General features: G+C 34.4%; 1 protein-coding gene across 3 annotated transcripts in view; it reads left to right on the top strand.

Moving 5' to 3' along the window:
* Nucleotides 1–9,265: 9,265 nt before the first annotated feature.
* LOC106110278 overlaps nt 9,266–18,791 on the top strand; it is a 36,379-nt gene continuing 26,853 nt past the window's right edge. For all 3 annotated transcript variants that reach the window (XR_001226071.1, XM_013292042.1, XM_013292043.1), the window contains exons 1-4: nt 9,266–10,268; nt 10,814–10,967; nt 11,264–11,378; nt 13,012–13,273. Coding sequence is in view for 2 of the 3 variants with exons in the window: in XM_013292042.1 (XP_013147496.1) it covers nt 9,420–10,268; nt 10,814–10,967; nt 11,264–11,378; nt 13,012–13,273 (1,380 nt within the window). In the remaining variant the exon portion in view is untranslated. The remainder of the gene's footprint in view (nt 10,269–10,813; nt 10,968–11,263; nt 11,379–13,011; nt 13,274–18,791) is intronic.

The following is an 18,791-nucleotide window of genomic DNA, read 5'->3' on the forward strand; positions in this document are numbered from 1 at the left end:
ATAAATTATATCAACGTGACATTGAGACTACGCGGAACGTCATCACGTAGCAACTAGTAAATTGATTATTTTATTTATAAGTTGGTTTACATCAGAAACGACGGAACCGGCTTGTTGGAATGATGTTACTTGGCAGTAGCTAGAAATGCTGCAATTTCACCTGTCAGACACATTCCTTCTAGAAATCCTAATATTAAATGTCACTCTATCAATTTGTTACGTTTTCGGTTATTACATGAATGCAGAACATATAAAACTATTTTGAAAAGTAAATAAATATTACAAAACTACATAACACTAGGTTATATAATGTATTAGTTTACTTTTATGGTACACATTGTTTTGTATAATGTATACTTCTAAATAAGAGGTAAGTATTAATTATCGTTAATTATGTCAATGTTAAAAATTACATTGTCAACCTTGTCCTTATTTGAAGGTAACAACATGGTTACACTTTGTTTAATTGAAGTTAATTTAAGACTTATTATTTTCCCAGATTAGATCACAATATGTTATTTAATTACCTGTAAAATAGTGAAACTTAGAACTTGGGCTCTTAGTAAGCGGGATGAGAATGCACTTTTGGTGTTAGAGCGAAAAATCCTGAGACGCATCTTCGGTGCCGTGTGTGAAGAAGACTAATGGCGAAGCCGCTACAATCAGGAGCTCTATGACTTGTACCAAGAACTGCACGTGGCGGGACACATTAAATTGAACAGGCTCAGATGGGCGGGCCACATGGAGCGGATGGATGACACTAGAGTTCCTAATTGCGTTATGACAAGTAATCCCGAGGGCCGTCGAAGTTGAGGGAGCAAAGCTCCGGTGGATAGACGGCATAAGTCGAGATGTAAAAACCGTTGGCATAGCGAACTGGAGGACCGTGGCCAGAGATAGGCCGAAATAGAAAAAAATGCCGGACCAAGCCAAGGCCCACAAAGGGCTGTAGAGCTACAGAACAAGAAGAAGAAAATAGTGAAACTGCAAATCAATCGGTGCGTTATTATTTATTTCCAGTTCACGGGAATTTTTGAAAGCATCATCATCATCATCATCACCAGCTCACTATACGTCCCCACCGAGGGGCTCGGAGCCTACCCTAATACGGGGTGACTAGGCCATAATCAACCACGCTGGCCAAGTGCGGGTTGGTTGACTTCACACATATCTTTGAATTTCTTTTCCGATATGTGCAGGTTGCATCACGATGTTTTCCTTCACCGTAAGAACGTCGGGTAAATTATGTACATATGAAAATTCGAAAAATCGAAAATCACATTGGTACATGGCGGGATTCGAACCCAAGACCTGTAGATTACAAGTCAAGTGTTCAAACCACTAAGCCACCGATGCTCCGTGGCGTGGCTTGAAAGCGTCTCTGTCAAATTTCAGTCAAAATCGATGTTTTTTAAAGTTATTCATTTAGTATGAGATACTCACGGACTTTTTATATAATTGAATATTTGTTTACATATTATTTATATAATAGTTACAATATTTTGCATGAGACATCTTAGACGTGTAATCTGCAGGTTCTCGGGTTCGACTCGCTATGGAACTTACTAAGAATGTACTTCCGACGTTCTTGCAGCGAAGGCCGTCGTGATGCACTGGACCATCGTGCTGCGTGATTGTTTTTTAAGAGTGGAGACATATAATGAGTTGATTACGATTATCAGTATTTTTACAAAATACTGCATTTGTAAATAATGTTACCTTTGCCAGCAAATATAGATAAATAGTCGTGTTCATAATAAAAATACTTGATAAATGAATATATCTGGTGATTGTTTTTACTTCTCTCTGAACAAAAAGTAATATAAAATGATTAAAATGTAATATCGGTTTTAACAATAACTGTTGTTTCCAGCATAATTCAATATCTGTACCATACAGAGCCTGCCGGTTGTCACAAAATGTTCGCATGTTATTACAAAACATACTTATTTCGTTCTTTTGTTAAAAGAATTGGAACTGAAATAATGTTATGTTTTAAACAGTGTGTAAAACATTCACACTTACTTAATATTATAAATGCGAAGGTTTAGATATCCATCTGGATGAATGGATGTTTGTTAGAATTTGTAGTCTAAACTACTGAACAGATTCGATAAAATTTGGCATAGATATAGAGGATAGACTGGAATAACACATAGGCCACTTGCGTTTGTTTTTTTAATTCCACGCGGACGGGGTCGCGGGCGAAAGCTAGTTTTTAATAAGTAGAAAGTACTGTTTACAATTTCTAATTTTGTTACGCTTGCTATGTTAAGTATAAATATATTACGTCGTTGGAAATTGCACTTGAAGTAGATTTATAAACAAGCCCTTCAAGACAGCTGCCTCAGTAACTACTGTTACGTTCCCAGCCATCAATTATAGAATAAAATCGATACTTAATGACAGCTTTGCATCATTTCAAACAGAATTGACGGATAGTGAAGCAAAAGCGGACAATGGAAATTAAGTTATTAAAAAGTAGTAAAAAATATAGCCTATGTTACTCACTAATAGCGAAGCTTCTTAACGGTGAACATTCTTTTAAATCGGCCTAGTAGTTTTTACTTATTACAATACATACAATATTACAAATATTTCCTTTTTATAATTTAATGTAGACCTATCTATGATATATCTCAGCAGAACCAGTTTTAGCACTACCAGCGGTTTGGGCGCAAATCACCATCTAATTAATTTCGAATCCTACGCGGTATATATTACTATCGGCCTTTAGTTTAAGGAGAACTATCGTCAACGTTTATCACTTAAATAAAATTACAACATAATTTTTTAGAATGGAATTTCTTTGAATTTAGAAGGATTCATTCAATCTTTAAGTTACTTAATTACTGAAACGATCTAAGGGGGTTAATTTCTTATACAAAATCTACACAAAGGGAGTCCCTTAGCGAACACAATACAAATAAATCCTAACTGACACAGTCACTTTTGTGGTTTCATTAATTTTCGTTAAAATAATTATAAACTCTGTTTTTCCGTACTTTAATCAAATTGTATCATTAAGTTTCATAACTGCAAGTTTATCAAAGAGACACGTTTATAACTTACATTTTGTAATACTACTTGTATACCAAACTTATAAGTGTGTTTTGAGAACAACGACACGACACAAGAAAACAGTTTGTATAAACGGCTTATTAAAACTTTATACTCGACTTTAGAAATACGAAAGCTACTTTTAGTTATATTCCAAATGGAATTTCTTTTGTTTATTCGTATAATTAATGACAATGACGTCATCAATGTAAGTAATCAGATTTTAACTTTCGTCTCTATTTATTTTCCATGTCCTAGCGTACTAGATAGGTTTATTGTAAATGCGAAAGTTTAGATGGATTGATAAATGTTTGAGTTATGTACAGAACGCCTCAACGAATTTCGATGAAATTTGCCACAGGTGTAAAACAAAGCCTGGAAGAACACTTTAATTAAATATTTTTTTAAACCGCGCATATGTTGTCGAGCGAAAAACCTAGTAATATAATAAAATCTATTTTAATTCAATATATCTCTTATATGTAATAGTACCCGATATAATTTTATGAATAACACCGTATGCTTAGCTCATAATAATCCTTTAAAAAAGAGCAGAAAAATAACAAAATTCAACATCACTAGGAAAATCCATCCATCCATCTATAAACGATCGATCAAAATAGCTCTGCTGGGATAAAACACCACATCCGTTAATTATGCTTTGACAACGATTTTTATGCCAACTGAAATTCTAAAATGAAATAAAATAGAAAGCAATGCGAAATACAGGCAAATCGATCAATAAGCTCCCACTCTGTTTAATAACGCGCACAATACCCATGCGGGAAACGTTCATAAAAAATGTAACAACTTGTTGAGTCCAATCTAGAAATGTAAACAATTATACCAATGATTAGTTTCTTATATCAACAAGCCACAGGTCCCTCGAAAAAACGTTTTTTCTGTTATTACAAACCGCCCTCGGTATTCACTACTGATCAAATTATGTTCGATACAACTTGACTATATGATGATAATTTATTCTAGACGATATAAACACAACGTCTCATATAAAGCAATGTTGAAATTAAAACTGAATACCCCTAAACTTTCATAAGTTTTTGAGAGATATAATGAAAAATAGTTAAGAGTTATGGTGCTTTACAAAAGCGTTTACTTAGTTTTACGTGCTTAAAAAAGTGTTATTTACCAATATTCAAATGTATACTCTGTCCTCGCTTTCCTAACTCAAATTTGATTTCGTACTGAAAAACCAAGTACCAGAACCGGGAATACATTTTTCGAAGATAGTAAGGTTTTATAGACCAGCGTGCACCTTGTCTATTCCTTTATTACTTTAAATCAGAGGTTTCTTCGGTTGTTAACTCGGGATTATTTGCAAAGTTACTGCTTTCGATGGACCTCCACTTTTTTGCTCTCGAAGCGGAGGTTTTGAAAAACATTATTTAAATTTAATGATCTTTTTTTTAATTTACTGAATATTGGTGGTTTATACATGAACGCACCTAAGGTGTGAATCCTGGTGGCTCACTTTGAGAATCACTGATCGAAATCCTTAGAGCATTACAGCATTACGCTCAAAGCGCTTTAATGGTAAACATATTAGTGCAAGTCACGCTGTAGGGATTTAATGCTATATGCTATCTCCTGTCGACAAACAGAGATTGGGCATCTCACAACACTAAGGCGATGAAGCTAATGAAGCGTGATATTATGTACTATAATTACTATTACCAAGTCTGTAAGCAGCTAACAACTAACCATATATCTACCAGTAAGTGTAAACGCAGAAGAAACGTTACCATACAAGACTAACATTTTATAAATACGAGACAACATTTTTCTATAATATATGAGTGTTTCGGGAGTGAAAACTCTACTGCTAGTTACTTCAACTTATAAGTTCAAAGAAAAAATTTAAGTTAACTCTACAATGTCTTTATGATTGTTGTAAAATTTATTTAACTCATGCTGATGGCAAAGCCAAGCTTGCTCGAGTTCCGCTTATTAGTAGGTAGTAGGTACACAGCCTGAAATAAACTGTTTAATACTTAATATTCAGCACGACGGATTTAGTTATTCTGTGATATATTCGTAAGTTCTGGATATTTAAAAGGAAGTTAATATTATCGATCGTTAAATGTCACCCAAAGTTACTTTTTCCATAAAGGAATATTTTGTATCAAGTAAGATATTTTTTTGTAATAAGCATGTGAAAAACGTAAACATTTAAATTGTTTATGCTTTCGCTGACATTATTTGTATACTAATACGCCTAACACTTGCCTCTATTTTTCCGGTAGGGGCAATGACTAATTTTGAACCCTCAGTTTTAACCGTTCAGGGCGAGTGTTAATTTTTTCGCGGTCGCGTCGCGCCTTACACTGTTGGCCAGGGAAACATGCCGACTGTGCTTAATTTATTTTGTTTACCAACAATTCTCATCGTTGTTTTACATACGTACAGTCGGGGAAACTGGGGATGTTCCACCTTAAAAGCTAGAACAGTCTGAACTTTGAAGCGAGACGCGGTGATCAATGCATCGCAGCTTATAAATGTATTTGTACCAAAAATGTCGGTTAGTGGTACACGACTAGTTTGTTTTTATTGTTATCCTTTCGTTTGCACCATTCACTGGTATTTAATTAGTTATTCGTAGGAAGACGCGAAGTTTGTTCGTTGCAATGAACAAGGTAATTTTTCCTGAAGTGGAACACCTCGAATGTCCGCGACTGTACCTACATTTCATACCACGGATTTTCAGTTAAAAGACAGTCATATAGATAACACTTCTTTCATATAGATAACACAACACCACAACATTTTTAACAGTGGTAGTGCCCGCTTTAACATCTTAGCACACATAGGCCGGCACGCCCGGTGTAATGCCACGACCACACAGAAGACAAGCGTGAAATGGAAGCAATTCCGTGTTACGTCTGACGAGTTTGGTGCCGGAGGCCTAATTTAAGTCCCTTTCTCTTTACCATCCTTTTCTTATAAGCGAGGTTGGGAAGAGGAAGTGGATTTGACGATGGAGTAGATGCATAGGAAGGGGAAATATCCTCTTCAAATGCGTCTCCTCCTCCTTCGTATAAAGGTAGGCAACGTATCTGCAATTGCGGATGTCTATGAGCAGCGGTCGCTTCGCCATTTTGGTGGATTGTAGTGTCCGCTTGCTCGTTTGCCACCTTATGTTATAACAAAAAAAAATCCGATGAAAGTTGTTCCTGATAATCATAAATGGTTTCTACATTATCGAACACTAGTTCTGTAAGAGCCGCTTTATACGGACTACTTAAAATAAAATTTACATGGCCCATACAGCCTTCGATTTTTCGAATTTTCATATATACATAATTTACCCGACGTTCTTACGGTGAAGGAAAACATCGTGATGCAACCTGCACATATCGGCGAGGAAATTCAAAGATATGTGTGAAGTCAACCAACCCGCACTTGGCCAGCGTGGTTGACTATGGCTTAGACACCCCTTATTAGGGTAGGCTCCGAGCCCCTCGGTGGGGACGTCTAGTGAGCTGGAGACGATACAGCCTTCAGTGCAATGTAGTTCGAGGGTCAATTCATTTTCCACCTAGCAGATGGGGTTACGACCGCCGATTGATGGAACCGTATATCCTTTGTACTTAGCATAAGTTCTTTAAGTTTAAGTATATGAATACTGTAGATTTAAATGTTTCATTAAAAAAAGTATCATAGAGTTATACTCGTATTTATTGTAAGAATTTAAATAAATGTTTAACTTTAAACCAGGTTTTTTGGTAGTATGCTGTTATGAAACTAAGTAAACAAATTAATTGGTCGTTGTTCCAAGAATATTTCATGTGGCAATATTCGTAATGAGACGACAACAATGCATTTCGCGATTATTTTGCGCCAAGGGATTTTCGCAACATATAATTTGCTCTCTACTCGTACAGTAGGACACAATGTACCTACGTCAGTGTTAACATTTCATATTCTTTTCACTTGTAATATAAAGGAGACTCTAACTGAAGAGTATCTCGTTAGCAATTGTTTTTAGTAACACTAAGATCGAGCGCACACATTTGACTAAACTATCGCACAACAGTTGTGCGATATTCTGTTGTTTCGCAGCCAATTCAACTGTTTAGTTGCACAACTAAAAATCGCGCAGTAAGCGCACCATATAAGCTCATAGGAATGAAAGCGCGACTAAACAGTTGTGTGATACTTTAGTCAAAGGTGTGCGTGCGCTCTAAAGTAGGACTTAAATACTACATGTCAATATTTTTTTATTTTTTTCCAGAATTCGATATTAAAATTTTTACCAATAATTTCACACGAATTAGGCATTAAAAAGAAGTTTTTCATTGGATCAGATGCAAATACAGTTATAAAGTTCAGTGCTGGTTCTCGTTAAGTAGCTAAAGTAAAAGAACTTACTTTTGAAGTAGTCTCGAAAATCTCAACTAGGTAACTAAATCAAACTCACCTTTAAGGAGGAAGAAATTTCCGACTAAAGCTAAAGATGAACTTGTCTGAAGGATGCAACGCCATGTAATATTGCTACGGAAATCGCGAAGATGATGTTAGCGGCATACAACTTGACGTATTCAAGTTGTTATAAGTTCTTTTCAAAATCGAAAATTTATTTTCAATATTTGTCGCTGGATTTGCAATAGTTGGATTTGGGATTTCTACGCATTTATTATTTTTAAGAAAGTAAAGCTTCTAACTAATGAATAAGTTTTATTGAAGTTTAAACAATTTGTACATGCATTTTTATTGTTTTGTTATTGTAACATTTTCATTTTGTTAAAACAAATCTCAATCCATCAAGCTGTTTAGTTTACAGAACGGTTGTATATACTCACATAGAGACTTTAGATACCTTTATCTTACTGTTGATAAAGTATGGTGCAATTATACATACGTATGCAAATTTACATTTGGTTTATTTCGCAACATTCGTAGCAAGCTCTGGCATCAACGGTAGTTAATTGCATCTGTTGTGATAGGAAACTAAATCAATATCGCAAGCGGTATCGCTACTCTAAGCGTAACTTCGTCGAGAGCGTTACTGAATTACTTACTTGACTAGGCACACGCGCAGCTTCTACAGGATGGGAAACTTAACAAGTTCAACGATGGCAAATTCCGTTCTAGATTAAGGGCATTGAAGAGAATCGATTTAACTATTGTAATTTGTAACCTAACAAATTGCTTCCTGACATGTTCATAAACGAATTACAGTGAACGCACTTAAATTGATATCAGCGATCTAAAAAAAAAATTAATTTTCTACGAAAATTAGGTAGTAGCTTGTGGCTTATTTTGGTTAAAAATCATACAGCCAATGCCTTAAGTTAGACGAACGCTCAAAATAATATACTCGTTGAACCGTAAAAAATATACGTCAAATCGAAAAGTGAGGGAAGAAGAAGAGGGCTGGAATTGGGTGGGCACCGCTTTCAAAGAAATGAAGCGGACTCTTCAAGTCTGACTTCTACGGGTTGGTATGTCATCTGTCTAACTGTGGTAGATCCTCAAGCAACACATATTGCTTGAGGATCTACCACAGTTAAATAGCCAAACATTATTACGAAAATAAGCCTGAATTAGTAAGTAATGTTATTATAACATGTATGAACAGCGAACGTATCGTAGGCGTAAAGTACACTGACAAAATTCATACAAATTTTGTCTATGCTGTTAAGAATATAATATAACTAATGATCGTGCTAGACCCCTGATCAAATGTATATTACGTAAATAATTGTTAACCAAACATTTGCAATTAGCTCAGTATAATAGTAACATTCCAATGTACATACAACGGCAACATTCGTGACTAAACGTGTGAAAATTGAAAATAGATAAATACATTACTGTTAGAGATAACAGATAAAACTATCAAAGATTATCATCATAAGTACGGAGATAACGTTAAAATGGCAATCGTTTGAAAATTATTTTATGGCGCGAATATTTAAAATGTTCAATTAAATTAATTTCTATTTTAATATGATTGTCTATTATGTTAGTGAACATTTTATTTTTTTAAATTTGCATACAATTCCTCTTGATGCAATTGTTGAAAAAAAAAATATTTAAGGTTATAGAATTTAGTTTTAAAAATAGTAATATATTATCTGTGCTCACATGAACCAATAGAACAGTGTTGCGCGTATACTGATAAAGTTCTATCGTCACACTTCCTTCACTACGATTATACGGTTTGTACAGGTGGGGTCGGTGCGGTGCGGTGCGGTGCGGTGCTCGGTGCTAGTGCTGCTGATAACAAGTGTTCTCAAATACTTTTGCCACGAGAAATAATAATTTTACATGTGTCGTGATATAAAATTCATTTTCGTAATGTTTAAGTGAAGTTAGAAAACTGAAATAAATCAATAATGGATAAGTCAAAACATAAAACAGGAAAGAAAATGGATAAGAACAATGGTAAAGAAAAATCACCTCTTTTTGTGTCGGATGTCAAAAACTTAAAAGAAAATCTTAAAATCAAGGAGATTTTAAGAACTGTTAAAATGAATAGCAGTATGCGCTTAAAGTCACCACAATGCAATAAAACTATTAACAATAAAGACGTCAACGACAACCAAGATTGTTTTGAGAGTGCTTCACAGGAACTACAAGACCATACGACAGTTGAATCAAATCCAAGTGCAACTAACCATAATGTCATCACATCAACATTAAATGTAGATACAGGAACGAGTGATAACGATTTACAAAAAAATGAGGGCATCAAGGTCACTATTTATGAAGTACCAAACACCTGTACAGAAAGCAATGACAGTCTATCGTCAAACACGTTGTCAGAAAATTGTAATGACCTTAAAGAATCAAAAAATAATGAAGAAATAACTGGAACTGATAACAATGCCAACGAAGTAACCTCTTCGTCGAAACCAGCTAACCATATGACAAATTTAAAACCAAGAGACAGAAAACTCTCATTAGATCAAACAATTTTATCAAGACGCGCAGGCTTATCACAATCAGAATTAGATTTAAATTTAATTGGTAAATCTCCATTGGAGCGTAAATCTTCGTTCTTTAGAAAGAAGATGGACAATTTTCTGAAAAACACAACAGAAATATTTAAAAGACAGTCACAAAGTTTTAAATCACAACCTACACAGAGAAGGGGGTCCAAGTCGATTTCCTTACAATCTCTAACCGACAAAAATTATCCTAGTAACGGTTATAATAACGACGGCACGTTACAAATTCCGCAGGTAATTTATATCTGGTCACGTAACATAATCAATTACAGCACCATATGTGACCTTTGTTATAAATACAATCACACATAATGCGTTTACCTTCAATTAGATTGAAACATTGTCGACTATTTGAATAATGCACCACTTATGTATGTATGTCCAAACATTGTCGAAGTGATTATTAATCGCTGATAATTGAATAGTACGTTGTATCAGAGTAATATCGAATCGTGGAGTAGTTGTGTAATAACCTTTCGCATAAACTCTTATTATTATGTTATAGTACAGGCTTTGGCCCGCGACTCCGTCCGCGCGGAATTAAAAAAAATCAAAAGTAAGTAGCCTATGTGTTCTTACTGACTATCGTCTACATCTATACCGAATTTCATAGAGATCCGTTCAGCCCTTTGGGCTGCAAAGTCTTACAAACATCCATCCATCCATCTAATCTTTCGCATTTATAATACTAGTATTAGTAAATTTTCTAATAATAGTAATAACTGTAATGATGACTTACAGAATAACACTGGATTTTCAAATGCTAATTATGTTTAAAGGAGATGAGGAACAGTGCAACAAGTCTGGTACGGAGTTCGTCGATGGCGAGTAGCATAAGTCCGGAGGGGGTGGAACAAGACAGCCCGTCGGCCAGTCAACCTGTCTTGTTCACAAGTCAGCCACTTGGAGATTACTCTTCAAATAGTGTTAACAGTTTGTATTAACAGATTTTATCTCACCTTACTTTTTATATAGTAAATGTAAATACACAAAATATTACTCTGTACATCTGATATACGATTACGAAAAATTACAAACATCTTAATAATCAAAACGAGACATTTAAAATATATTTGAAAAATAACACTTTCAATAAAACCGATCACATTGACCTGAAATTGATTTTCTGTCATTAGTTTGTAAAAATGCTGAACTTAAACTGCGAACTATTTTAAGCTATCGGTAAAAAAGAAGTAATTTTGTAACGACATTTCAATAATAATTTCCAGATTTGAACGAGCCGTATGTACAAGAATCGCTTTTAAAATCCCGAGCAATATCCATGAGCTCTGGTTTAGACGCCCCGCAGGGGAGACTGCGGCGGAAAGCATCCAAATCTAACAGGTAAGTGATGGATCACATTTCAAACAAATATATCATTGTCTCTTCTCATGTCAACCAACAATTTTTACGATATACAGAAAAAAATATTAAAACCCAGGTTTATTTTCATAGAATAGATTTAAATTTAGAGAGCGAATTAAACTAGTCTCTGTTTAATTTCGTAAAGTTATTAAAATTTTAAGTTTTAGTAATAAGTTAATTTAAAACAACTTTGAAAATGCTAACAATGACTACCTACTTAGCGTACCTTATGAAACTTAAAGGTTCATGGCCAGATATTACTTTCCTGGAATTTTAACATCAAAGAAATAACATTATTAGCTTTATATTTACGTCTAAATAACTTCAAACTATAATACTAATATAAAGTGAAATATGTTACTACCTCATAATACTCTCGATATTAACAAAACATTACGACAGTTTTAGGTAATTGTTAAAATTTCTGCAGAAAGCGATTATCTAAGCGACTTACGAACGAACCCTTCCGTCGAAATCTACCCAAAGAAGGGTGACCGAGAAATTGAATGAGTATTTTCATTATTTTGAGCTAACGCATTCATTGTTATAAATGAACAGACGTTCTGTTATATTAATGCTTCTAAAATTGAGTACAGGATATTCTTTGAGGTTATGTTTTATCCTTTTATTCGGTATGAAATATAAAAATAGCAATTCACAAAACACACAAATCTTTTACTAATAAATTTTTACTTCCGTTTACCTAGGCTTTCTCATTTAGTTCAAATAAAGAAAAATATTTCATTATTAAAACTATACGTTGTAACACCCCGGCGCAGAAATACCGGACTTCCTCCTTTGAGTGTTGGCTTTCTATTGCCTTAAACATTTGTACAATCGTATTTCTATTTGTCATTTCAGCAGCCGTTACATACCGTAGATATCAGTTTATTGCCTCACATAACAAATATGAGCCTATATTTATTGTCAAATAAATTGTGCAAACGGGTGATTAACGATAAAGGATGTCGCGTGGCGCTAATTGTGAAGCGATAAAAACGTTTTTACTACCTACCTCGTTCTATGAAAGCTTTGTATTCAATCGTGTTAATGTTATCTTCAAACGACAAGCATCGGTTTATCAAATATGTAAAATACACCATTTTCAACAATTTTAGCAAGCTTAGTATTTTTACAATACTTTAAGTTAAGCAGAAGAAAACTGATATTCTAAAATCGGAAAATATAGATGCCGTCATTGTAGAACGAGTGAGCATCACTTGATCTCATAAGCATCGAATATTCTATTTTCTCTTTAGAGATTATTCAAATTAAAACCAAACAACTTAATATTCACACTAGACTGATTAACGGTCGCGACATTCTTCAGATTTATTGACGTCATCTTCATCTACATTAAAATTATGCAGACATTAGCATGTGGGTGACGCAAATTCTTAATATTCAACACATACAAAGTAATTTACAGGTAAGAAGTTCAAAAGATAAAGATTTCGATTCTGATGTCAATACATAACACATTGAGTATCATATTGTTCATGAAATAAGCTTTCAAGAAAGCTGATAAGCCCGTGTTAAACTGCGATATGTGTACAATTGTATGACATCGATTTAAAATAAGGATGTTCTCAGAAGTCAATTGGTTTTCCAGAGTCACGTGGTTAGCAAGCGAAGGTCTAACGAATTACTTCAAACGTGTAATGCAAGATGAGAAGAGTAGAGAGGTGCAGTCATGCCATTCGTACCAGGATTTTTCGAGCATACCAGAACACGCGTCGTACGGCCCGACAACTGACAGCAAAGGGAGGCGGCTGTCGTACCAACGCGCTGTATCGGGGGAGGACCCGGTACACCCAACGAGGTACTACGACACATCACAGAGGAGAAAGAATTTCATACCGGAACATCAAGTGGTAAGCATCGTACTATTTCATTTTAAAAGCCTACTCACGTCCGATATCTTAAAATGTCGAATTTTTATGAGATCTCTTTCACGGATCGTTGTAAAATTAGGCTACTCCACAATCATACTAATATAATAAATGCGAAAGTTTATATGAATGGATGGATGGATGTTTGTAGCCTAAATTGCTGAACGGATCTCCATAAAATTTGGCATAGACGTAGAGTAGTATATTCTAGAAAAACACATAGACTACATGCCTTTGTTTTTGGTGTTGCAGGCGAAAACTAGTAGGATCTAAATCTAAATATAATATTCTATAACTTTCTAACTCGCCCCAGTAAAGAACATAACCTGTAAAAATAAATATATTCGATGAAACCATCAAACATGTATGCTCATTATCCAACGTATTTCTCTGTAATGTTGTCAGTTAAAAGTTCGTATTGAACTATGACCGCTGCGCTAGTACAGTTGAATAGAAAAGTACTGTGCCGACTCTCCGTAGGGAAATAGACACGGGGATGTTATTACATACTTAGTAGTGTGTTCACAAATTAGTGTTGTGTTTATATTACAAACTAGTTGTTGCCCGCGACTTCGTTCACGCAATTAAGATAAAAAAGAAGCTTATAACATGCCCGTCGTTGTCAGCTACCCTTCAGTAAAAGTCCGACCCAGCCGTTTCGGAGATTACCCGGAACAAACGCGGCTTGCTTGCGGGCAGACAGACAAAGCATTTTTAAATGCGATTTTGTTATCAGCAACGTAAATACATCATCTTGAAATCTGGAATTTTTTATTTGATATTACAAACAGATACACCAATTTTATTACATGTCTAGATATAGGAAATTATAAAACATATCAGTATATATATAATTGAAAAAGTTATACTCGTATGTAATCTAAATAGGATTCATTTCGGATACATTTTCGAGCGCAAATAGTGTATTTCCATGTGACGTCACGTCGAAGTTTGTTTATATGGGTATCGCGTGCGACACGCACAACCTATCTCAATTCTCATACTCCTTCAGAGCATACGCTAGTTTCGTATTTATTGACTTTATTGATTCAACATAGTAAATCGAACAATATGTGCGCATTTAAGATGTGAATTAAAAAAATAGCTAACGCTTGTTACATGTTACTAATGTTGTAGAAATAAAATAATCCAATTTCGTAACTCACGACAATCATACTAATGTTATACGAGTAAATACGAAAGTTTAGATGGATGGATTTTTGTTAGAGATTGTAGCCTAAACTGCTGAACGGATCTCGATGAAATTTAGTAGAGATGCAGAGGATAGTCTGGAAGAACATATAGGCTAACTCACTTTTTTAATTCTACGCGGACGTAGTCGCGGACAAAAACTGGTTACATATAAAAATAAAAATGGTAATTTAAATCATTAGCGGTCTACAAGTAACTTTCCCGTGATATAATTTTAGTGCTACTTATTGATATCTATTTAAACATGTACTTAACTAAATGCAACCGGTAACTTTTCTAAGTGCCTTTGAGTAAAAAACCATAAAGTAACTTTTTAATACTACTTTTTAATTTTCATTTGAATTAAGTTAAGCAATGGTTCGAAAATTCAATTGCATATTTTTAAGAAAAACTACAATCCAAATTTGGTGAATACTAGAAAATTAAATACAAGCCATTTCATTAAAATGTTAAAATGTCAAGAATCTTACTTGTAACGTAATATTGGAAAGAAGTTCGGTTAAATACATATTGTATTTCCTCAACGTGATACGAAACTTTTGGAGCATGTGCTTTATAATTATTATCAAGCTCCGAATAAGTACGTAACCGTATTTGAAATTTCGCGAATAAATAAATTTTTTAGTAAAACTAGCTTTTGCGCGTAACTTTGTCTGCGTAGAATTAAAAAAAAAACTAGTTAGCCCATATGTTTTTCCAGACTATCGTCTACATCTATGTCGAATTTCATCTTGAATAGTTCAGTAGTTTAGGCTAGAAACTCTAACAAACATTCATCCATCTAAACTTCGCATTTAGAAAAATTTAATTGCATTTTTCAGTTTCGTTGCTGCGCCTAGGGCCTAGGGGCCGTTGGATATTAGCCTTTAAAAAATTTTAATCTATAGAAATCTTTGACACTTTGTTTGTCTTTCAAAAGAAAAAAGAGTGTATCGAGACAAATCTTGTTTAGCTAAGTTTTATTTTAAGTACCATTAATTTACCTGTCTAGACAGACTACCAAAATATTACAACCAATGGTGGCCACATTTAGTTATATTAGAGAACAACATATCGATTTTCAGTTTAAATTTAATTTTGTTGTAAAATGATTAAATAATTTTTAGGTTTTGATAGACACAAACGGAAATTAACATCATTAAATACAGTGGAACATTTCAAAACGATATTATAATAAACTTTATAATATAAGTATCTCAAAACATGATAGGTTGTGAATATCCATTTGTTGCGGTCAGCGATCCTACCTCTCTCGCCTTTTCCACATTATATTACATCTACGCATATACGAGTATGGTCGCCGGTCACGGCAGCTCTTAATACTTTAGCAATCGTTTATTATTTATTTTGTCTGTTTGAACATCGCGGCAATAACATACATACGTAAAATTACAGTTTTAAAAAATCATTAAAACGTTTTACATAAGCTTGCCAATACAAGGCATATACGGGCTACATTTATAAATAAACACACAGTCATTCAAATTAAAATCTGTTTTAACAGCAACTAATTATACGATTTCTGAATGGACATTTGTGTATGCAATATAAGGTGTATGCAAACTAGAGATCACCTATTGGTAGAAATTTAACTATAGTAATCTTACTCATATTATAAATGCGAAAGTTTAGATGAATGGATAGATGGATGTTTGATAGAGTTTGTAGCCTAAACGGCTGAACCGATTTCGATGAAATTTGGTACAGATGCAGAGGATAGTCTAGAAGAACACATAGGCTACTTACTTTTGTTTCTTTCAATTCCTCGCGGACGAAGTTGCGGGCGAAAGCTGGCTCATAAATAAAATTTGATCAATATTCCCAAAGGGAATATAAGCACTAAATTAGCTTAGACGATTAATATTTTATAAATTTATATATATAATAAGTTAATTATGTTATATGTATTAAGTTATTTTAACAGTGGTAGTGCCCGCTTTAACATCATAGCACTGTAGGGCCGGCACGCCCCCGGTAATACCACAACCACATAGAAGACAGGCGTAAAATGGAACCAATTCCGTATTTCGTCTGATGAGTGTGGTGCCGGAGGCCTAATTTAAGTCTCTTTCTCCTCACCACCCTTTTCTTATAAGAAGAGGTTGGGAAGGGGAAGTGGATTTGACAGTGGAGGAGATGCATAGAAAGGGGAAATATGCTCTTTATGTGCGTCTCCTCCTCCGTCGTATAAGGGTAGGCAACACATCTGCAATTGCGGATGTCTATGGGCAGTGGTCGCTTCGCCATTTTGGCGGCGCGCCGCTTGCTCGTTTGCCACCTTATGTTATAAAAAAAATGGGTATAATGTTTATTTTCAATGAAATTTGCATTTTTATGCTTTCTGCACTTCTCTACATAATCTTGAACTGTGTCAAATTTCACGTTCATACGTTCCCGTAATTTTCATACAAAGAGATACAAAGTTTCGGCTTCACGTATTAATATGTACCCATGTTGTGAAAAATGAGAAGATTGTTATAATAGACTGATGGAAAATAAACAATAGGGCTGTCTCTTCATAAGATTCCCATAACTATAATGGCATAACCCTTTAACCTTAACTGACAACCTCGTCTAGACCCGGCGTCGTTTTTCCTTCGTAAACGTTAACAAGAATAGAGAAACTATTTACAAAAAGTGTGATTAAGAATACGTATTTATACAAAACTACGTGCGCTACAGATGTGCTACGAGAAAACTGAAAGTGTCTTTTCAGTTGATGCTACAAGTGAGTCGTAGACAGAAAAATAACGTAGCGGTTTAATTTTTTTTATCATGTTGTGGTATGTGTATTTTCATAAAACAATATACATTTTGAACATTTTATAATTACCATACAAATTAACAAATATATTCTTAAGAAATCAGAATTGTACGCACATCATAATTACGTTAATCTTTTTTAACTTATTGATATGTCGCAATTTAAATAAATGCCAAACAAATTTAAATCATAATATCGCTTTTCTTATCTTACTGGTATTATAAATGCGAAAGTTTAGATGGATGGATGGATGTTTTTTAGAGTTTGTAGTTTAAACGACAGAACGAATCTCGATGAAATTTGACATATACGAGAGGATAGTGTGGAAAAACACATAAGCTACTCGATTTTGATTCATTTACTTCCACGCGGACGAAGTCGCGGGCGAAAGCTAGTAAACAATAATGTGATAAAACGTTTTAATTACACCGCAAAACATTTGACAAAGTTTTAAGTCACAGTTCTAGATATGATTGAAAGCTTGCAAAGTCACGTATTCAAGATCAAACCCCCGATCTATTGCACTCGCGGCAAAACTCTCCAAACTTACGTCTGTTATTATATTGGTAGCAGAAGATATAATACTAGGTTCGAACGAAATTGAAATATGTATTTCTGGAAGGAGATTTTGATCGTTACAAATTATATAATTCTTTAGTTAGAACTTCAAAATCTAACTATTTAACCAGGAATGTTACTGGATATTATTGGGCTTTAAACAAAATAAAACATATTTTTTTAATCATGCTACTAAAGCTGGCTATCAATTCAACTTTCGCGGGCTTCTAGAACATGCGATTGGATTTTAAAAATAGATGTAGGCGGGATGGAGGAAGGATGCCTCTCTGCGCAGGTGGTTGGCGCAACCAAGCCGCCGGAGGAGACTTTGGAACTCCCCACTATCGGTGGAGCAAGGCTGGAATACGCGCGCGTTACAAAATCATCCCTCTGGCCACTTTACGATCATTAGCTGTTTCTTTATAATTTTTGATGTTGAAAAAAAATGATTTTAAGAGAAATTAATCACGCTTGTGTTGTGCCCAAAATCAATCTGCGTCGTTTTTCTTCAAGTTTCACAAACTAAACTTTTAAGTAACTTTTTTCCGTTTTTAATAACTTTTTCAATTTTTTTTATTGTGAGTACTTTACTTGTGTGGTGAATTTAAAGTTGTAAAAGTGTATAACAGGTAAGAAGAAGACTTACAAAAGTTTTTGCAAACTGTAATTTGAAGGTATTAGTTGGGGTAAGTTCAAATGTCGCGTTATTAAACGCTAAGTTTGGCGCGCCTCGTGAAATCAAATTTCGTAGCAACTGATGGCGATAAAAATCTGTTTTTTATTGATTCAGGCCAAGGTTTATTAATTCAGTGGGTTAAGTAAGGTGAAGATATCCACTTTAATAATACTTCCGATTGTTATCGGCAAAAACACAAAGGTATAAATTGAAATCTGCGATTTTTTTTATTCATTTTCAGTTAAACGCAAAAAAAGTAACAAAAAATGTTCTGTATGTATCTGAAATTA

Source organism: Papilio polytes, unplaced genomic scaffold (genome assembly GCF_000836215.1).
Source record: "Papilio polytes unplaced genomic scaffold, Ppol_1.0 DF820711.1, whole genome shotgun sequence".
Lineage (NCBI taxonomy): Eukaryota > Metazoa > Arthropoda > Insecta > Lepidoptera > Papilionidae > Papilio > Papilio polytes.